Raw genomic sequence first — 20,436 nt, 5'->3', positions numbered from 1 at the left:
ACTCGTCATATGATGTCACCATGTAAGCAAATCCTGGTAAGAAAATCTCTAATCTCTAACACACTATGACTTACCACGTTATTCCTTGTAACCACACCAGAGCTGTGCACCCTTGGGCCCGAAGCACATGCAGTGTCACTATAAATAGATGCCACTCCTGCAGCAGCGATTCCCTTCTCTGAGTGAACTGCTTGGCTTTGAAAAGGCGCCGAAATCAGAAGAAATTTTCAAGATTTTATGGCTTGTTTTGAAGTAAGTGAATGAATTTACACCTCTCACTTATGTGTTTTGTTTTTACTGTGAACATTCTCACAAAATCACTGACATCTTCCGAGTAGTTACTCCGTGTCCCAACAGCCAAATGAAAGCATAAATGAGACTCGTTTAGCTCTGCAGGTCATTGGTTAAAATGTGTTTTGTTTAATATGCTTAAATACATTTTCTTGTTTTATTTAGTGAAAAACCAAAAGATCTGCAAACTTGTCAGTACAGATTAAGAAGCTGGGTGGATATTTCACTTGAGTAATATAAAGTAAAAGTACTGGACAATTTGTTAGGTACACCTCAGGAAAAGCAGGTTGGACCTCTTTTACTATCAGAACTGCTTCATTTTTTTGTGGCAGAGGTGCTGGGAACAAACCTCACACTCAAAGCTTTTGGTCCATATTGACACGACAGCGTCACACAGCTGCTGCAGATTTTATCTGATTCCCCAATGTGAGTCTCCCATTCTGCCTCACTCCAAAGGTGAGGAACTGCAACTGGATTGAATTCTGGTGACTGTGGAGGCCATTTGAGTACAGTGAACTATTTATGGAAAAAAAAAAAAAACAGCTTGAGATGATTTGAAATTTGTGACATGGTGTGTTGTCTATCAGAAGATTGGCATATTGTGGTTATAAAGAGATGGACATGCCAGCAACAATGCTCAAGTAAGATGCGGTGCTTAAATGATGCTCAATTGGTACTAACAGGCCTATAGTGTGCTGAAGAAGTCCCTCACACCTTAACCCAACCACAGCCATCCTAAACTGTTGATAAAAGGCTTGATGGAGCCATGCTTTTATGTTCTTTATGTTCTTTCTGACTCTAAAAAAAGAAATTCATTTCTGAGAATGAATGTGGCAGTTTTTTGGCTGGAAGGGAAATAAGTCGACAACTTTTTACCAAGTTACTTTTAGGTAAAAGATACCAAAAGGTAACTTGACTGTCTACATATGGTCAAATGTAGACAGTTAAATACCTACTCCTTATTTGCCTTTTTGTTGTGTGTTGTGTTGGATTTGCATGTTGCTCTCACATCTAGAAAATCAGCAATAACGGTGAGCTGCAAAGAAGAGAAAAGTTAATAATCTTAACCTTAAAATCACTTTGTAAAGTCAAATGTATTTTCACATCTGTGCAAAAAAATATAGCCACACACCTGCTGCCATAGATATGCAAAATTTTGAACTTGGAAGGTGTCCTTTTGAATTGTAAAGGTCAATTAAAAGCAGCTAGCAACCATCTTAGCTCTTCCCACTGAGAATGTGATAATTAGGGCCAGAGTTTAAGCTGGTCAATTAAGTGCTTGTTAACCCTGAACTCTAGCGTTAGTGTCTCACAGTATTTAACAAGCTGCTTTCAGAGAGCCACACAATGGAGGCGTGTGCCCACACTTGCACAAGTGGTTGACTTCTCAGATAATTGCCCCTTTCTTTTCAGACCCTCTCATCATGTCTCACTTCCTCTCCCGCTATCAATTTGTCAAAGCAGATTCCCTTCAGACTGAAAAAAAAAGAAGAAAAAAGAAATGTGTGCATTTGCATTGACCGCTGATGTCACTCAGCTTAATTTGTGCACACAGATCCGTCCACGATACCCGAACACACATGCATTAACAGCTGAATTACTGCAGCACGCCTCCTCAGCCTTCAGTGCAGTTTGTAGAGAGATACACAGAAACCTGGAGACAAAACGGTAAGCAGGTTTTTGCAGTTATTTTTATATTAGACGTTATGCAGATCAGCTGTTATCATAGTACAACACATTAGCTGTAACAGTGTTTTTATTGACATTTTGTAGTTATGTTATAATAAATATGAGTTACAGCCTTTACAAACAGGTTTATTTAAACACTTATTGCTTAATCGGTGATTTTTGCCTGCAGTTTGTCTTTTCTCATCATTTAATCACTTTAGTTTTTTAATAATCATTCATCCTGATCACTTCCTATATGTTAATTTTATGAGAATTGGGGCTTGATTTCTTTATAGTGATTTCCTAGTTGGTGGAAACTGACTATGTACACTTTTGGGTACTTTACTTGTACTAAACATAAACTCAGAGCAAAGTGTTGAACTTTTAACTCCCCTGCTATTGCTTTACAGATACATTGCAGTTAGTCTGTTTTTTGCATTATAGTTGGGAATAAAATTTGTGGCAGCCAGGCTTTTAGACTTTTGACTTTTTAAGGCATGGCTCAGGCAGTAGGGTGTGTTGTCTACCAATCAGAAAGTCGGTTTAACGATCCCCAGCTATTCCAGTGTACAAGTCAAAGTATCCTTGAGCAAGACGCTGAGTGTAAATGTTAGAAAACACAAAGGCAGAGATAAAAGTGCTGCATGAATGTGTGTGTGTATGTGTTAGTTGGGTAAATAAGACTATAATGGATAAGTCATATAATATTAATAAAAAAATCCTAAAATTGAGTAGAAAGGTACAAGTACCAGACCATTTACTCCTTATCATGTCACAGTTCCTCAGAACAGTAATATTAGTTGTGAGAAATAATAAGAGCATTTTTTTTTCCCTGTGCAGAATAAATACGTTTAGATATAGTGAAGGCAGATGATATTTTATTTAAGTAAAAGAGAAATTTATTGTTTCTCGTCTGTCAGGAAATGCAGGATTCAGTTCAAAATTACTCAGATTACTTTCAGAGCTCTGCCTGCCTTACGGGTATACAGCACCTTTATGACCAGCACCTGTCTGAGCTCCTCTGATCAGGATCTGTTCTGTTCTCTATCCTTTAAACTCAAGAAGACTCTGCTGGAGCATTTATGTTATATAAATTGACTTTTATTCCACTTTAAGTCAGTGACTCCTGACTCTCCTAAATCTCCACTAAATGTATGTTTCTCAGGCATGCGACCGTCCATCTCCGCGAGTCTCGAGCCTGGGTTGGAGCGAGGGGTCCCCTGGGGTCGTGACCTGTACACCTTTGTAACTTCAGCAGCAGGTCACATGATGAGGACCCTGCAGAAACCCAAGAAGAACCGACCATCCAAGCGGCAGGTCAACCACCGTCGCTTCCTGCACAACATGATTCAGAGGTGTGTTTGACCATCAGTGAAACACTTACACATACATGCTAACAGTGAAAAAACATTCTCAGTTTAATATCCTAGAAATATTTCTAGATTTTATTGAGGCCTGAGATTAGAGAATAATTTGTTTAAAACGGTAGAAAGATTGGCCTGCACGATTCTGAGCTGTTGAGGACGTTAGAGTATCATCCATCTCGCTTCATCCTTCAGGCATCGTGGGGAGACTAGAGCCTATTCCAGCTCTCGCAGCGCAAGAGCAACTGGACAGGTCGCCAGTCTATCATGGAGCTAACACTTCACACTCAATTTAGGATCACAAATTAACCTAACTGGCATTTCTTTGGACTGTGGGAGGAATTTGGTGAAAACCCACACATGGACAGGGAGAACACAGAAAGGCCGCACCTGGCCGGTGGGTTTGAACCAGTAGGCAACAATCCTAACTGCTGCACCAACATGCTGCCCATGTAAGGCCATGTCCACACTAATATGTTTTTGTTTGAAAACATCTTTTCCTCTCCGTTTTGGCCTTCCGTCCACACTGAGACGGTGTTTTCAGTCAAGGAAAACGCAGCATTTTGAAAACGCTCTCCAAAGTGGATACGTTTGAAAACGCAGTTTTCGCGTCACAGTGTGGACAGCGAACCCGGAGCCTTTTCCAAAACGATGACACATTTTAGTCATGTGATGCAGTCATGTGACCAATTAAAGTAAGATAGCAGAGGGCATTATACAGCAGTTGTTTTGTTTGCTCTCAATTTTGACAGCCCTATTAAAGATTAATATCAGTCTGTACATGCTCCAGATAGCTTTTCTTCAAATTCTTTAATTCTCACTCGCTTTTGCAACTTTGTACTTTTGTGTTACTCCCAGCAACAACTCCACCTCATTGTTTGTCCATTAAAAAAACTGTGCTTTTCCTCAACATTTTGCAGTGACGTTTCAAAGAGCCGGAAAGTAAATAAACGGCAGACAGACATGAGGCAGGTCGAATCATCTTGCGTTTCACACATGCGCAGTACTGGAACGACAGTGTTTTTGGCAGTTTCAATGTGGACGCACAACTCTGTGAAAACGACTGAAAACGATCGTGTGGACGCGGACAAAAACGTAGCCTAAGGTTATACTGGGCAGATTGCCATGAATGTGGTGACACATACAAGGCTCTCAGTTAATGAATCCTGTCAGTTTTGGTGCTTTTTTTTCTAATGCCATCAGTCCAAAATGGCAACTTAAGTGACTGTAGGAATAATATTTTGTATATTACTGAGCTAAATGTTATTCATTTGGTTCAAAATCAAAATTCAAAAACTTCCTGGGCGGAGCCTGCATGTTGTCCATGCAGGCTGGGTTAACTGATAATTGGCTCATTGTTTGATTGATTTGAACCCTTAGATGCAACACACCTGGATAAAATTAGGTCATTACCAAGGCTTGACTGCATGCTGAGGTAGCAAGCCCTAACCTTGCTCAAGTGAATTTTAAATAAATTCAAGTTTTTGGAAATTGTACTTCTAAAAGTACTTTTATTGCACAATATTCATTCGTTCATGAGCTGCTGTTGTAGAATCCCCGGCTGAAAAGATGGTCTCTCAAACTGATGCAGCGCAGTACCTGTAATACCTACAGCGTGCTCTAATCGCGCTAATAGAATATTATGGTCAACAGTATCAAACGCTGGACTGAGGTCTAGCAGGACAAGCACAGAGACGAGTCCACTGTCAGAGGCCATAAGAAAATCATTTTCACTAAAGTTGTTTCTGTGCTGTGATGAGCTCTGAAACCTGACTGAAACGCTTCAAATAAGCCATTCCTCTGCAGATGATCAGTTAGCTGTTTGACAACTACTCTTTCAAGGATTTTGATATGAAAGGAAGGTTGGAGATTGGCCAATAATTAGCTAAGACAGCTAGTAAAGGTTTAACTACAGCCAGCTTGAAGGCCTGTGGTACATAGCCGATTATTAGAGATAGGTTGATCAAATTTAAGATTAAAGAATTAATTAATGGCAGGACTTGTTTGAGTAGTTTTGTAGGAATGGGGTCTAAAAGACACGTTGATGGTTTGGAGGAAGTAATTATTGAAGTTAACTCAGAAAGATCAATTGGAGAAAAAGAGTAACTTAACATCAATGGTACTAAGAGTAGCTGTAGATAATATTACATCTGTGGGATGATTATTGGTAATTTTTTCTCTAATGATTAAAATTTTATTTGTGAAGAAGTTCATGAAGTCATTACTAGTTAGCGTTAAAGGGATTGTTGGCTCAGTAGAGCTCTGACTTTTTGTCAGCCTGGCTACAGTGCTGAAGAGAAACCTGGGGTTGTTCTTACTTTCTTCAATCAGTGATGAATAGTAAGATGTTCTGGCTTTGCGGAGGGCTTTCTTATAAAGCAACAAACTATTTCTCCAGGCTAAATGATGATCCTCTAAATTTGTGACATGCCATTTCCTCTCCAGCTTACGAGTTATCTGCTTTAGGCTACGCGTTTGAGAATTATACCACGGAGTGAGGTACTTCTGATTTGAGGCCTTAGTTTTCACAGGAGCTACAGTATCCAGAGTCGTGAAAGGTTTCTGTAAGGCAAAGTAAATCGATTTGTTGATCAATTATTAAGTCATGTACTAACAGAGACTTGGAGGAGAGAGACCTAATATTTAATAATCCACATGTCACTGTTTTACTCTTTGGTTCAGATGTGGATACTTTATTGTTATTTCTTTGTGATTTTTTTTATGTTTATGATGTTCCCTCATCAACCAGGTGCTAAGGAACTGCTCGCAACTCAGGATTGCACTTTAATAGCCATTTTTTCCCGTTCCTTAACCATTGAGCACACCTTCTCTCTGTGCATTAAAAAACTCATGCTTCTACCGTTTAGTTTACGCCACTCTAACTTTCAAAATAAAAGGATCAGCTGGGTCCAAGCTGCGACAAAATAATAGCCACTCATAAACCAATTTACAAAATATTAATGAGGTCATTTACACCTGTAACATGAACAAAATGGCTGAATTGCCACCTCAGCATGCAGTTAAGTTCCATAGAGTTTTGATAATGATCTACAATTTTATCCAGGTGAGTTGCAGCAGGGATACATAGAAAAGTTTCAAGACACCGGCCTTTAAGTTTGACACCTGTGCCTTAGAGGATCCTTAAAAAGTCTTTTTAACCTAAGAACAAAAAATGGCAGCTTTCCAAAAACTGCTGTAAAAATACTATATAATAATATTTTTTCCACTTTAAATCACTCATTCTTTTAAAAATACTTCAGCCTGAGCTGTAAATATTGAATATTAATTATAGTTTGGGGATTTTAAGCCTTTGAAGACCTGTATGTTTACATAACTGCATTGATTTGTATTGAAAAAAAACCCCAGCCAACATAAACAATTTCAATAAAAAACATTTCAAGTTGCATTTAATCATTGTTTTTATTAGGCCCTGAGATGGGCCAATGATTAGCAGCAACATTCATTTTCATGCATTTCTATTTTTTCTACAGTGTCAGGTTTTTGTTTTTTTTTTACAAAAGCCGATACTCCAGGTCCTAACAACAAAAAATGCCACCTTCCCAAAAACTATTATATAGTAATATTTTCTTTCCACTTTACATGACACAGTCTTTTAAAACTACTTCAGCCTGAATTATAAATATCAAATATTAATTACAGTATTTTGGATTTTAACCCTTTAAAGAAGAATTTAAAAAAAATCCTCTGGCAAATTATTTAGCACAGCCAAAATAGCATGAAATGGTTCTCCACTGTTGTCCCAATTCATTGTTTCTTTCACTTTTCTTCTTATCAACAGAAAATTTGCAGATATTGAAGCAGCAAACCAGCGGTTGGCATATGCTCTTTATTTTAAGGATGAGGACAAAGGTGTTTCCTCTCTGTCATCACACAAGCCAGATTCACCTGACCAGTCAGGTAATCCATCTCAAAGTGGCAGTCCACAGGATGCCGATAAAAGCAGGCTTCAAACAGGTATAGATGGCACCTCAAAGTCTATCAGTGTTTCCTCAAGTCAAGTAAATACAAAAAGGAAGCAGACTGAATCAGGGCATCTTTGGAAACATCAGTCCAAATCGCAGTCCTCCACCTGCAGAGCTACAGCGAACAAACAGAGCAATAGGATGCAGGAAAAGGGAAACAGAGGTCATAAACTGGTGGAAATTAAACCTATTAGCTCCCCAAGAAGTTCTGACTTGTACGGGGCAGAGCTGTTTTATTTTAACAACGAGAGTGAGTCGAAGCCAGCCGACAACCACCAAGAAGACACAGAGTCGACTACAAATGACTTCATTCAGCTTGGCCAAAATGTGGACATCTCCCCCTCCTTCTCCCCAGAGTTATCTCCATTGTCTCTTGACTCTTGTGATTTCTCCATTCAAGTGTTAACAGACCTCGCGGGCTGCGCGCAGGCTCAGAAGAGCTACTCCAACTTCTCTGAGGGTCAGCTGACTGACATAATGGAGCCCTTTTCCATTGACAATAAGGACTTAGGGGACTGTACTGACATAGAGGCATATTTTGAAAGCATTTGTGCATGCCATGGTGATGATGATGATATATTTGGAGACCGGTCACATAACTTTACCGAGGTGGATGATCTCCACTGTGAAGGTGAGTGTAGGTATGAATATGCATATGCAGACCAGGGACTGACCTCAGACCACTTCCAGGGTAACCACAGTAGCTCAGTGACCCTGAGACAAGGTGCATACACGGAAGAGGAACAATTTAACACCTTTAAACTCTGTCAAAGTACAGACATCAACCAGAAGCAGATCCCCTCCTCAGTCAGCTACCACTACAACGCCACACAGCTTCAGGCGTACCAGTGTTCTCAGGAGGAGAGCACCTGTATGCAAGTTAACTGTGAAAATAACCTACAGTTTACACCATTTGAGGGAGTTGCTCAGTCCTTCACTGTCCCACTTAACAACGCTGAGCTCCGCCCCATACCAACACCGCCTCAGGAAGACAACTGGCTGTTTACTGATATCCTGAAGGACAGAAAGTCACCTAGTTACTAGGAACACATGCCTCATCTTCTTAAAGAGAATCAGACTCAACCGGTCTCATACCTGAGAAGAAAAATTCTCAATGACTTCTTGTTTTTTCTTTTGTTTAAAGTAAAGACAACTTTAAAGACATTACAACTTTTTTGTGAACACATTTAAAATGCTGTCCTTTTTGTTTTTTGATGTTTTGCATTTACTGAACAATTGCCAGCTAAGTACAAATACACAAGTTCTGGGAAATATGCAGTTAAACCAAACAGGTTCAGAGTAAAACTAAAGAAATTCACTCTGTGAATGTGCAGTCAATGGCCACTTTATCAGGTATAGGGTTGGATCACTTTTACCTTCAGATCTCATTCATCATGACACGGAAACCTAATCTGATGGATTGCATAACAGCGGACAAACTCCAATCAAGGCTGGTCTGATATAAATCTAGAAATGTATTTATATTATTATGTATGTAAATTTATCCTTAAAAACTGGGAATTATGAGGAATGAAGAAACAGTATTTGTGACAGCTAGAGTAAAAAACTAATGTAGAGCTGTGTACGTCAATTCTTCTGTCAATTACTCTGTTAAGAAATCTTACATTTCTAAATACGTTCAAGATGGTTTTTTTAACTTTTGAAAACATCTTTCAGACGGTGTCCTTACCAAGTTATAAGATTTATACTTCTAATTTGTGAATGCACCAGCTTTTAGATCAAAAACATCTGTAGATGCCATTCATATTACCTCATTATTTATTTATTTAGCATTTATTAGCTTACAACAAAGATCTGAAATATTTATTCTAGAGGAAATGCAGTCCTTGGTTAACATTCCCCTCCCTGAGCCACAAAGGTACCCATATTTTGTAGTTATACAGTACTTACCTGGGAGGTCAGTCCAAATCAATTTGTTCAAGAACTGTTTTGCAGTATTTATATAGATACTGTAAATAACTAGTCTAGGTTCTTTCTTGTATACCAAACTTTAAACATGCTTGATTAGCTTTGTGAATTTTTATGTCCAAAATGTTTATGAGTTGTTATGAGGTGTTTTGTTAAAAAGCATGCTGGCATCACAAGTTCTTTTTGAAAAGGAGTTTGTGCATTTGCCATAATGTGACATACAGATGATAATTAATTATTAATTACCAAGCAACGATGATCAGATTTAACGTTTTCTTGAATAATCAAGATTGTAGGCCAGGATTTCACACTGGATGAAAAAAAAATATATAGTTATTTAGAAAATGTTGCCACATTTTTGACAGATTAGGCATTTGTACTGTCTACACTGAAAAAAAATAACCCTGCTGGATTAACATTAAAAAATATGTACATAGTTTTGTCAACCTTAGTGTTTTATGTTATAACTGCACACATTTTTTTTTTTGTAACATGAACATGATTTTTTTATGTTGTTGTTATGCTTTTGACAGTGAACTCATTAGTTCTCTGGGTTTCCTGTTGCAGCTAGCTGCGAGAACTAATGTGAATTGCAAGACACATTGATCATTGACACTTCGAACGCACCTTGCGGCCCGGGGTTCCTCCCGGGGCTACGCCTGTCTGAGCATCGCTTTGGAATCAATCGGAGACATCCGAGTCTCCGTGGCTGAGGCAGTCGCAGGCGGCCTTCGGGCACTGCCTTAGGCCCCCCAAGCGCAGACCGCCCGGGGTGCCTGGTGCGACGTGTGGTGCCTGCCTGGGAACCGCACCCTCCTGCCCGTGAGCTCTCCCGCTCCCTCTGCCAGTCCATCCCCGACCCCGGTCGTCGAGTCCGCATGAGTGGGCGCGGCTGCCGGTGGACGTTCACCCGTCTCCGTGCTGACCGCGTCACTTGTGTGCTCAAGGGCCCGACGGAGGAGGATCGCTCCAGCGGGTGGCTCGGGGGTTGCCACGGGTCGAGAGGGCTGCTGGCCTCTCCGGACGGCGGGGAGAAAACACCACGGCGCACGTAAGCCTCTCCCGGGAGCCACAAATGGTAGTTTTCCGCCACACATAGCGTTTTGCTTTTTGGCCAAAAAGTTCCATTTTGGTCTCATCTGACCAGAGCACCTTCTTCCACATGTTTGCTGTGTCCCCCAAATGGCTTGTTGCAAACTGCAAACAGGACTTCTTATGGTTTTCTGTTAACAATGGCTTTCTTCTTGCCACTCTTCCATAAAGGCCAACTTTGTGCAGTGCACGACTAATAGTTGTCCTGTGGACAGATTCCCCCACCTGAGCTGTAGATCTCTGCAGCTCGTCCAGAGTCACCGTGGGCCTCTTGGCTGCATTTCTGATCAGCGCTCTCCTTGTTCGGCCTGTGAGTTTAGGTGGACGGCCTTGTCTTGGTAGGTTTACAGTTGTGCCATACTCCTTCCATTTCTGAATGATCACTTGAACAGTGCTCCGTGGGATGTTCAAGGCTTGGGAAATCTTTTTGTAGCCTAAGCCTGCTTTAAATTTCTCAGTAACTTTATCCCTGACCTGTCTGGTGTGTTCTTTGGACTTCATGGTGTTGTTGCTCCCAATATTCTCTTAAACAACCTCTGAGGCCGTCACAGAGCAGCTCTATTTAGTCATTAGCACTCATCAGGCAATGTCTATGGGCAACTGACTGCACTCAGACCAAAGGGGGCTGAATAATTACGCACACCCCACTTTTCAGTTATTAATTTGTAAAAATTGTGTATATATGTGTGGGTCCAGATAATGAAAGAGATTCAAGAGCATAAAATACATAAAATCACCTGAATGCAGAGTCAAGAGCGAAGCGCAGATCCATGCCAGACAACAGTACACTGCTGTCTATACTTCATTCATAAAAAACAAATCTACAAATTCCCAGATATGGAGGATGAAGAGGACAACAAGTTGATCCGAAAAATCTCTGCTTAATGGGGACTACCCTGGGCTCTCCCAGCGCATCAAAAAGACTGTGCAGGTCGAACAATCTAAAGTGTTGATCAAGGAGGGAGGAGTCCAGTTGGACCAGGAGGCCACCGGGACCAGATAATGAAAAAACAGATCATGAAAAAAATTCAAGAGCATAAAATGCATAAAATGACCTGAATGCAGGGGTGAACTGCAGATCCATGCCAGACAAAACACATCTGATGACTTTGATTTATTTAAGTGTTGCTTGTTTTATTTTTACTCCAATCAGTGGCAGCAACAGGAAACCCCGCAGCATGAGTTATTTTTAATCAAAATGTGTAGTGTTGTTGAATTTTGTCACGTGACCTTTACTGACTGATGCTTGTTCGTATTGAGGACTTCAAAAGCCACACACATCGAACTAAAAATACTGTGCTTGTAAATTCATTTTCAAATTCATTTTAAAAACATTTTATTTAAACGCTATTTTAAATTACATTATTCAAAATGAATTATTAGTCCAATAAATACTTTAATTCAAAAACGAATTTCAGAAAAAGAAGACGTAAAGTCTCAATAAAAACCTCATTTTAAAAGCCATTTTCGAACGGTACATTAAAAAACTGATTTTCAAAATGTTTTTTAAAAATCTAATTTTAAAAACCTTTTTCAAATTAAAAAATGAATTTTCAAAATGTTTTTTAAAAAACAACAATTAAAATAACATTTTTGAATTCCACATTAAAAACTGATTTTTACTGTGTAAGAATATTCAACATTGCTATTAACATGTTTTTTTGTTTTGTTTTTTTACATTTGGACAATGGGAAGGAATTGTGGCAGGATCACCCTGATATTATTTATATCCCACTGTAACTTTACTGTATAAAGAGCTAACATCTCCAAAAATTTCAGGAGTAGTTTGTCATTATAAGAAGTTTTTGTGAACTAAAAATGAAGAATGTGGGATGTTTGTCCGTGATTTGGACAGCCCAGCGCCTGCTCCGGCAGGGCTGTACACCCCGATGGAGAGCTAACGCAAAGCATGGCAACAGCAACAGCAAACGGCAACAGCAAACCCAAGTGACATTACACAGATTAAACAGTAAACATAAGTCTGTAAGTACTATGTAAGGTAAACTTTATACTTTATTGGGTCAACAAACTGCTCTTGGTTGACCATGTTAACTGTTTAACAATCAAAGCTAACACTAGCTAAAATCAATTTGGCATTTTGGCATGAATAAAACATTTTCAAATTCCACATTAAAAAAATTATTTTCACATTTTTTACAGAAATGTCTGCATTTGTGAATAAATTTTTCTCCCAATAACAAGACAATAATGTACTGTATAAATGTGAAAGAATTTTCCGTATTACCATCACATGAGCCATTTGCTGTTGTGCCGTGCAATCCCCCGAAACACATCTGATGATTTTGATTTTTTTTTGTTTGTTTGTTGCTTGTTTTATTTTTACCTCAATCAGTGGCAGCAACAAGAAACCCTGCAGCATGATTTATTTTTAATCAAAATGTGTAGTGTTGTTGAATTTTTTTCCCGTGACCTTTACTGACTGATGCTTGTTCGTAATCATGTTTTTTAACTTTTTATTTAGAAAGAATTGAAGGTTTTCAGGCAAAGTTACACTTACCCAAGTTTAAGCCTCATAGCTGATGCTAATAAATGCTAATGTTAGCCTCTGATTTAGGCTGCTAAAGTAAAGACTTTTACCCTAGCTGACCAACATAGATTAACTTGGTGGTTAACAGACTATAGTGGTAATACTATTGAAAGTTTAGTCTCATCTCAGCACATTTATAATTATGTCCATTTTATAGCACATAGAAATGTTTAGTGAATATTTGCAGACACATTCCCACTGTAACTGTGTTTTTCCTTCAATATTTACAGCAGTGTATATTTTTGTGACCCTGTTGTGTTAATGTGATTAAATAATAATACTTATAACTAAATAAATAAATAATAAATAAATAAATAAATAAATAATAACTTTATCTTGATTGAAGTATAAGCGCAGTGCTGGTGTGCAGGGGTTTTATATGCCTTGTGGGGGATGCTGACATATTATAAATCGTAATATCTATATCAAGCTTTTAGCCTAATAAGCAGAGATATTTGCCTCTTTCTTAAAAATTCAGATCCTTAGAGATTATTTGAGAAATGATGTCACAAAATACAGTGTTCACCGCAATATTTGTTCATTGTTTGGATGGTCACCATGTGGATACAGGCACAGAAAATACCAGCATGGCCAGTGAAGATGAGGCAGCCGTTACAACTTATGTCTAAAAATATATAGTTTCATACATCGGTCAAAACACTCGACTCCAGGTACACAACACCCAGCTGAAAACACTTCACACAAGTCGATTTGTCCGAGATTCACAGAGTGTACAGACAATGCACTATTTTGTGATATATATGTGATTATCAGGATAAGAAATGTCTTATTTCGGGATATGATATTTTGGTCATATTACACAGCCCTAATCCTTTGTATTTTTATTCATTTTTTTAGCTTAAACATAAACAACAGCAACAAAAAACAAATTTTTTAAAATGTCTTTTTGTTCCTTGAGTACATGTGTATACTGTATCATAAGTGGACAGACATGGATGTAAACCACACCTTAACTGTTTGGCTGAGGCAAAAACAACCACAAGGCAGTGATTCTAACTTAAAGGTACTCTGGATATCATTAAATGTGAACATATCGTTAATCATTTAATTTTTTATTTGTCAGGTGTCCCATTTAAAGGAAACACTTGGAGCCACTTGATTGAATGTATATACACATTTACATGAGAGCAAACTGATTTCAAGGAAATAAAAATGCCCAAATTTGAAAGTTTGTGCATTATTTTGTCTATGTATTGGCTGTTTCTTTGTTTTACGACGAGATTGGATGCTGTCATTATATTTTAGCATAGTTTTTGAGTTGAGGAGAATAAGAGAATATTTAACTTTAATTGTACCAGTGTTGTTGTGTACTAAGCACAGATTAATTTAGAACTACATTTCATGAGTTACAATGAAAAGAGGTGCCTGTAAATGGTAATATAAACAGAACTTTCAATTTTTCTATTAACGGAAAATATCAGTTAATGATACAGAAAATATACTGTGGATAAATGGAATTTTCCATTTTATAACTGAAGCAAATGTCCGTAAATACTACAGAGAGTATACTGTAAATCTGCTGAATTTTCCATTTTATCATTTACGGAAAGGTTCTTCAACTTCTGTAAAAAAAACAAAACAGAAAATGTACTGGCAGAAAATTACCAGGACATTTTCCATTTTTCTATGGAATTCTTTTTTACAGTGTATGGATTATGTTTAACATGTAAGAGTGTCAGTCTGTGCACTGATTACAGTGAGGAGTATGAAATGGTAACAATGATTGTGGTGTCACTTATCCATTATCCAAATAAAAAATATGGACACAACGTAATAATAATAACCAACGACATATTAAAGTTAACCCCGGTCAGATGTTTTATTATTACAGCATAATTAAAAAAAGAGGCTAAAACGATAAAACACATTTTCAAAATGGTTCCACAGTCGCCATAAACAAACACATACAGAGAAAAGTAAAATAACACCTTTGAGAAGCACCGGCCTTGTCTCTTGCTACAGGTAAACAGAGCTCGTTTGCCCTCGATCCAGCGGTTCAATCCGTTTGTCTTCAGATTTTGGTCTATTTGATACACATTGTTTAATAAGAGTTATTGAGTAGTTCAGAGAGACGGCACCACGATGACGCGTCAGCTCATTTGGCTTGATGCTATGTCGGCCTTTTTTTGTGACAAACCGCGTGACAAAGCAGACACAACGTACTGACAGTGTCTGGTTGTTTTACACTATAAAGTGCAGCATTTACACAAAAAAACTAAAAGAAACATACAAGTTCAATCAAAACCCTTTGCATATTACTAAAACAAAAGAGTAACACATACAGAAAATAAAAATGAAAACCCTTTAGCTGGGTGTTAAATATATGTCGTCAGTAGTCTTTCTTGAGCCACATATTTTTTCTGTCACTAACTGTGAATCATGGCATGGCAAAAAACATGGATGCATGTGGGATGACTGCAGATTAATAAAATTGTTTTATCAGTTCATCAGAGGCATGTTAACTTAAACAGTAATGACAACCCTGATTACCGAAAACTACTGTAGTGGTCATGTGTGTAATCAATGATAAACTCCACCAGGATTATTGATCCTTTTCCGTATAGTATAGATAATATAGGACTATTTAGAACAGCGGTCCCCATCCCCGGACCGGTACCAGTCCATGAGTCGTTTAATACCAGGCCACGAGTTGAGGCCCGGGTATGACATTTATGGTTTTCAGGGTTTTTGTCATTAACTCTGTTTCCCTGGGTCTAGTTGTGTATCTTATTTTGAAAGAAATATTTACGTGTTACCATAGCGACCAGAGGGCATTAAGCGTCAGAGAGGTGGATGTTACTCTCAATGTTGTTGGCGCATTTCAGGGGGAAACACAATTACACAGTGAATTCGTGTTTATTATTATATCTAAAAAATACCACACTTTCTGTCTTGGTCGTATCATTTTATTTTGTTGTATTTATCTGCGCAACACCTTAATGGCCGGTCCGTGAAAATATTGTCGGACATTAACCAGTCCGTGGCGCAAAAAAGGTTGGGGACCGCTGATTTAGAATAATAAAGACATTCAGAATCAGAATCAGAACCTTACCTGTACCTTATGTACATTCTGTGGTATTCATTTCACTTCACTTCATTTCTCTCATCCTGTATTTTATGTATATAACATTTAGATTGGTTATTTATGGTTGGTTTACACAGCTTTGTGTATGTTCGTGTATGTTCGTGTATGCATGTGTACATGTATATATACACACGTGTGTGTGTATTGTGTTTTTTACATATTGTTGTGATTTACATTGCTGTGCTTGAGAGTCATCATCTACCAGAACCAAATTCCTTGTATGTGTCTGTGCATATACATGGCCAATAAACGCGATTCTGATTCTGACATTCAGAGCAACATTTATGGTTTCAGCTACATGATCCGAAGCTTTCATTAGTTCAGATTTTCCAGTTAAAGCATCAGTGACATTCGTTGTACTTGTGCCATTTGGGAAATTGGCTTTCATTAGATGATCTGTGGCTTTCACAGGTCTGTACATTTAATGCAAAACTACACCCAGCAGCTAGTTAGCTTAGCATAAAGGCAGAAAACCTAAAAACAACAGAATTCACCTATCCTATCAGCACATAAAGTTTGTAGATTATTGAGTAATATCCAGTTTGTTTGGTGGAAAATTAAAGAATTATATTACTACATTACTGGAGGCGAGTTCAACATAGGCAGGCTTTCTTTACTTTAGGCCCCCGTCACACAGGTATAGAGACTGGCAGTCGTCAGTAGTTTATATGGAAGGCGCAGACTTGTTTTCAACATTCCCAATTTACTTGCTAAGCAGCACTAAGAGATCTTCCATACAAACTGACCATGACCATAGCTGGCATGGAAGTGCAACCTACTAGCCACCAAACAAATCACAACAAGGTGTTTGCTGCAGCACTCGCCTGATGACAGCCAGCAACCTAAAGCAACCACTTGCCAGTTGACTGGGGTAATACACATTTTTCCCTAGCAACTGGAGGTTGCCAGCTGATTTCTAGTATGTGTGACTGAGGCTTTAGCTTGACAAAAGCTAAAGCCTAAGTCAGAGGTGTTTTATGTCTCATTTAACTCTCCTTCCAAAGAACTGATCTCGAACCTAGCCAGGTAAAAAGACAGACCTTTGTGACAATGCAAATTCAAAAATTAGGCTCAACCAAATTTTTTCTTTTTGTAGCTCAGCTTTTTCTGCAGATATGAGTGTCAGGTTTCATGTCACAGGGAGGCCAGACTAAATGTTCCCCAGTTCCTATTTGCTAAGTTAACTGGCTGCAGCTTTAAAATGTAGGTAAAAAAGAGACTGATACTAACATTAAGCAAGAAAGAAAATTTCCCAAAAGGTTGAACTGCTTCTTTAGGCAGCATCTGCCAATTTGTTAAGACCCCCCCCCCCCCCCCCCCCCCCGCAGCTAAATCAGAGAACAGACTAAAAGTTGTGTCAGGCATACCAGTGCAGCAGAAGGTCATAAACTAAACTATATAAAAGCTATAAAAAAGGCCATCTTTTAAAAATAGAAGATATGAAAATGGAGACGGTCTGAAGAAAAACTCTTTAAAAGTGGGCTTCACAGCAGGGTTATCAGAGCAGGTGTAAGATAATGTCATCTTGAGTTGACAGGGTAAAAAAAACGAAAAGCAACTTCTTTTTCTATTTGCCATTTACTCCATAAAAGTTCACTCCTCATTGTTTCCACTGTCTTTTTTTTTTTTTTAAATCTAACACTACTAGTCTATGAAAATGCTTTGAGCCTAACGCTCAGTTATATTCTAATCTTCTACACCGGACCCGCGAGCAGAGGCAGAGTTTATTCTACTCAAGACATGTTAGAAAACCCAACCAGCCTCTACTCCCGTCATCTACTCTATTCTACAGCTACTCTACGGTAACTACAAATTTAAGTCCCTTTTCTCATCCGTACGCCCACCGTTTGGTTAAACAGAAAAGCTTTGTTTGATTAATAATTTACACAGTAAACCAGTAAAATCAACCTTACAGTGTACAAGATGCTTGTCAAAATAAAATGTAACGCCTTTATCGTTCTAAAACAAGAAAATAAGACCCATTCTGACCATTTGTTCTGCTTTGGATAAAAATATGAATGAATACAGTCCTCCACAAGTCGTTTCCAGTTATGTTGCCATTGAAGAGAATCCATAAACGTGTACTTCTTCTTCTTTCCCTTTTTTCTTTTTCTTTTTAAAACCAGCAATAATGTTAACCAGAGAGGTCTTCCATGCAAATTCACCTCTGCAACCCGATGCTGAGATGCTGACAGAAACAAGTCTTAGCTGTCCTTTAAAGTAACCCGGTTCAGCCTGACATCAGAGCCAGTATGAGGAGGAATTTTCAGACTAACATGCCCCTCCCCCCACAAGACAGAAAATAAGCAGTGATCAATAACTTAAGTTGGTATTTGATATAAATTATACAAATTCAAAATTTCTGATGCAATATGTTAAGACTTTAAGTTAAAGAAACTATCTAATACTATCTACTGCATGTTCTAACAACGTACTGTTTCTAATCTATAGAAAAGAGTTGATCGTATAAAGCAGCGAGTCTGTCTGCAGGTCGGCTGCTTTCAGCTCTTTGTGTCACTGTAATTGTGACAGGTGATATGAAAACGATGTAATGCATTCCGGTTTCTTATTATTATCTGTTAGGCCAACTTAGAAAATGCGCTGCACTGTGTTTAGATGACAATTTTCTTTCATTTTGCCAAATTCTGCCAAGTTTAAAAAGTTAACTCACACTCATATTGAAGGCGAATTCTCTGCTCCATGTGTGTACTTGACTGCTCGTGTTGGCTATTTCATGTAACATGAATACAGATTGTCATCTGCCAGCAGCCCTGATCTGTGTATTCAATCCACATCAAATGTTTGTAAATAAATCCAAATGTAAAAGTTTTTTACTGCTTAGTGAGCAGATGTAGTTTAGTTTATGAGAAGTGTATTACAGAGGTGGTAATGTAGAAACTTCAAGTCTTTGTTGTTTTATAAAATAAAATCAATTCCAGTTGACGCTTTGTAAAATTTCTTTTTTTTTTTTTTTTTTTTTTACGCATTTTCTGTACTTGTTGAGAAAAAAATGAGGCAAAATCTTAAATAGCATCGCTTTATCAGGGAGGCTGCTTTACAACTAACTGCCTGATATTTATCCTACATGGCATTTAATTTAAAACTAGTGTTGCTATGTGCTGTGTGCGTGCCTCTGCATCACCGCGAGCAGTCGGGGCTGAGAGGCTGATGCTTGTGTGTATGTGTGTGCGTTGTTTGTGTAGCTAAGCAGACGTGTGTGTGTGTCACTCTGCGTTGTTGACACTGTAGGGCGGCGGAGGGTCCAGGCTGTGTTCTGAGGACGGAGTCAGGGTCCCTGGGACCCCAGAGGAGGGGGTGGGTGAGGCAGGAGGCTCTTCTGAATCGGAGTTCTCTAATGAAAGGTCATCAACCAACGCTCTGCGTCCACGCATCGACAGAGGCAGCGCAGCACGTCTGGACAAAAAGGAAGCGGGAGTTAAAGAATGTATTTTTATTATTATCCAGTTAATTAACTGTTTAGTTTATGAAATTCCAGAAAAGAGGGCTCAGAGTTAACATTGAACATTTTCAGGTTAATTGTTTCCACTCTTTTTAAAAAATTATTAAGAATATTCAAACTTTCCATCCAAATTTCACCAAGAAAGCTATTTTTCCCCCTAAACATAGAACAGTGTAAATATGCTAGAGACAAAAATATAAGCAAATTATTCAACTTTGTGTTTGTGTATGGAAAGCTGCAGGCTTTTCATACACAAACACAGAAGACAACAGACAAACAAATGAGAACGAGAAATAATAATAATAAAAAAAACAATGACCTACATATCTGGTCTCCATTCAGGGAAGCTGAGTGTCGCAGACAGATGGGTAATGTGTCAGTGTTACGTGGACAAAAATGGACGCAACAAAAGAGCAAAGCAAAAGAAACGATGAGAAGTTAATGGGGTGTTAACAAAATCAACAGTAAGTGAAGCCACAGATAAATGCATGAACCAACACACTCACACACACACACTTACCTGAGCTGGTTGCGGAGGGAGGATATCTCGCGGTTCATGGTCTGGCTGCTGTCAGTGAGTTCCTCCAGCTCCCTCTGCAGCTTCCTCTTCTGGGCACTGGAGCGAGAGTTCTCCTCCTCCACCTCCTCCAGCTGCCTCTTCAGCTGCTTCAGTCGGACCATCGACTTATCCAGCTGCAGGAGAAGAGCAGGGAGGAGGAAGAGGAGGGAAAGGACAGAGCGCAGCAGAGAGGTCGAGTTGAGACAAGAGTTTGCAGGAAAATGGGGACCAAGAAGAAGGAGCAGGGGCAGATATTTAAATGGAGAGATTAGTGTGAGGACAGGAGGACCGATGGGGATCAGGAGTCAGATTAAACCTGGCAGATTATTGCAGATGATGCTTTGGGAGGAGAGTCAGTGTCTCTCTGTGACTGAGGGATTTATATTTCGGGGTGGAACATGTTCTAACTTTGCAATGAACACACAGATGCCAATGC

The 20,436-nt window shown here is 38.8% G+C and overlaps 2 protein-coding genes across 8 annotated transcripts in view; one reads left to right on the top strand and one right to left on the bottom strand.

Moving 5' to 3' along the window:
* The first annotated feature begins 127 nt into the window (after positions 1-127).
* Positions 128-10,023, top strand: c16h19orf85 (chromosome 16 C19orf85 homolog). Its single transcript, XM_019364730.2, has 4 exons — positions 128-252; positions 1,847-1,959; positions 3,125-3,314; positions 7,123-10,023. Exons 3-4 carry the CDS (start codon positions 3,127-3,129, stop codon positions 8,348-8,350), a joined length of 1,416 nt encoding a protein of 471 aa, XP_019220275.1. The 5' UTR covers positions 128-252; positions 1,847-1,959; positions 3,125-3,126; the 3' UTR covers positions 8,351-10,023.
* Positions 10,024-14,690: 4,667 nt separating this feature from the next.
* myh14 (myosin, heavy chain 14, non-muscle) overlaps positions 14,691-20,436 on the bottom strand; it is a 31,485-nt gene continuing 25,739 nt past the window's right edge. For 6 of the 7 annotated variants that reach the window (XM_019364809.2, XM_005472613.4, XM_019364810.2 and 3 more), the window contains 3 exons: positions 19,962-20,134; positions 19,765-19,788; positions 14,691-19,395 (listed from right to left, as the gene is read on the bottom strand). In XM_019364809.2, the coding sequence (XP_019220354.1) occupies positions 19,206-19,395; positions 19,765-19,788; positions 19,962-20,134 (387 nt within the window). In that variant the 3' untranslated portion in view covers positions 14,691-19,205. The remainder of the gene's footprint in view (positions 19,396-19,764; positions 19,789-19,961; positions 20,135-20,436) is intronic. The other variant, XM_019364811.2, reaches the window with a different exon arrangement.

This window comes from Oreochromis niloticus, linkage group LG11, assembly GCF_001858045.2.
Source record: "Oreochromis niloticus isolate F11D_XX linkage group LG11, O_niloticus_UMD_NMBU, whole genome shotgun sequence".
Classification (NCBI taxonomy): domain Eukaryota; kingdom Metazoa; phylum Chordata; class Actinopteri; order Cichliformes; family Cichlidae; genus Oreochromis; species Oreochromis niloticus.
This window is presented reverse-complemented; position numbering and strand designations above follow the sequence as displayed.

What these genes read in the sequence shown, in the direction of transcription:
- c16h19orf85 (XM_019364730.2), top strand. Translation starts at nt 3,127, where the DNA reads ATGCGACCGTCCATCTCCGCGAGTCTCGAGCCTGGGTTGGAGCGAGGG. An exon ending in CTGCACAACATGATTCAGAG is followed by an intron (nt 3,315 to 7,122) that starts GTGTGTTTGACC and finishes TCTTATCAACAG; the next exon opens with AAAATTTGCAGATATTGAAG.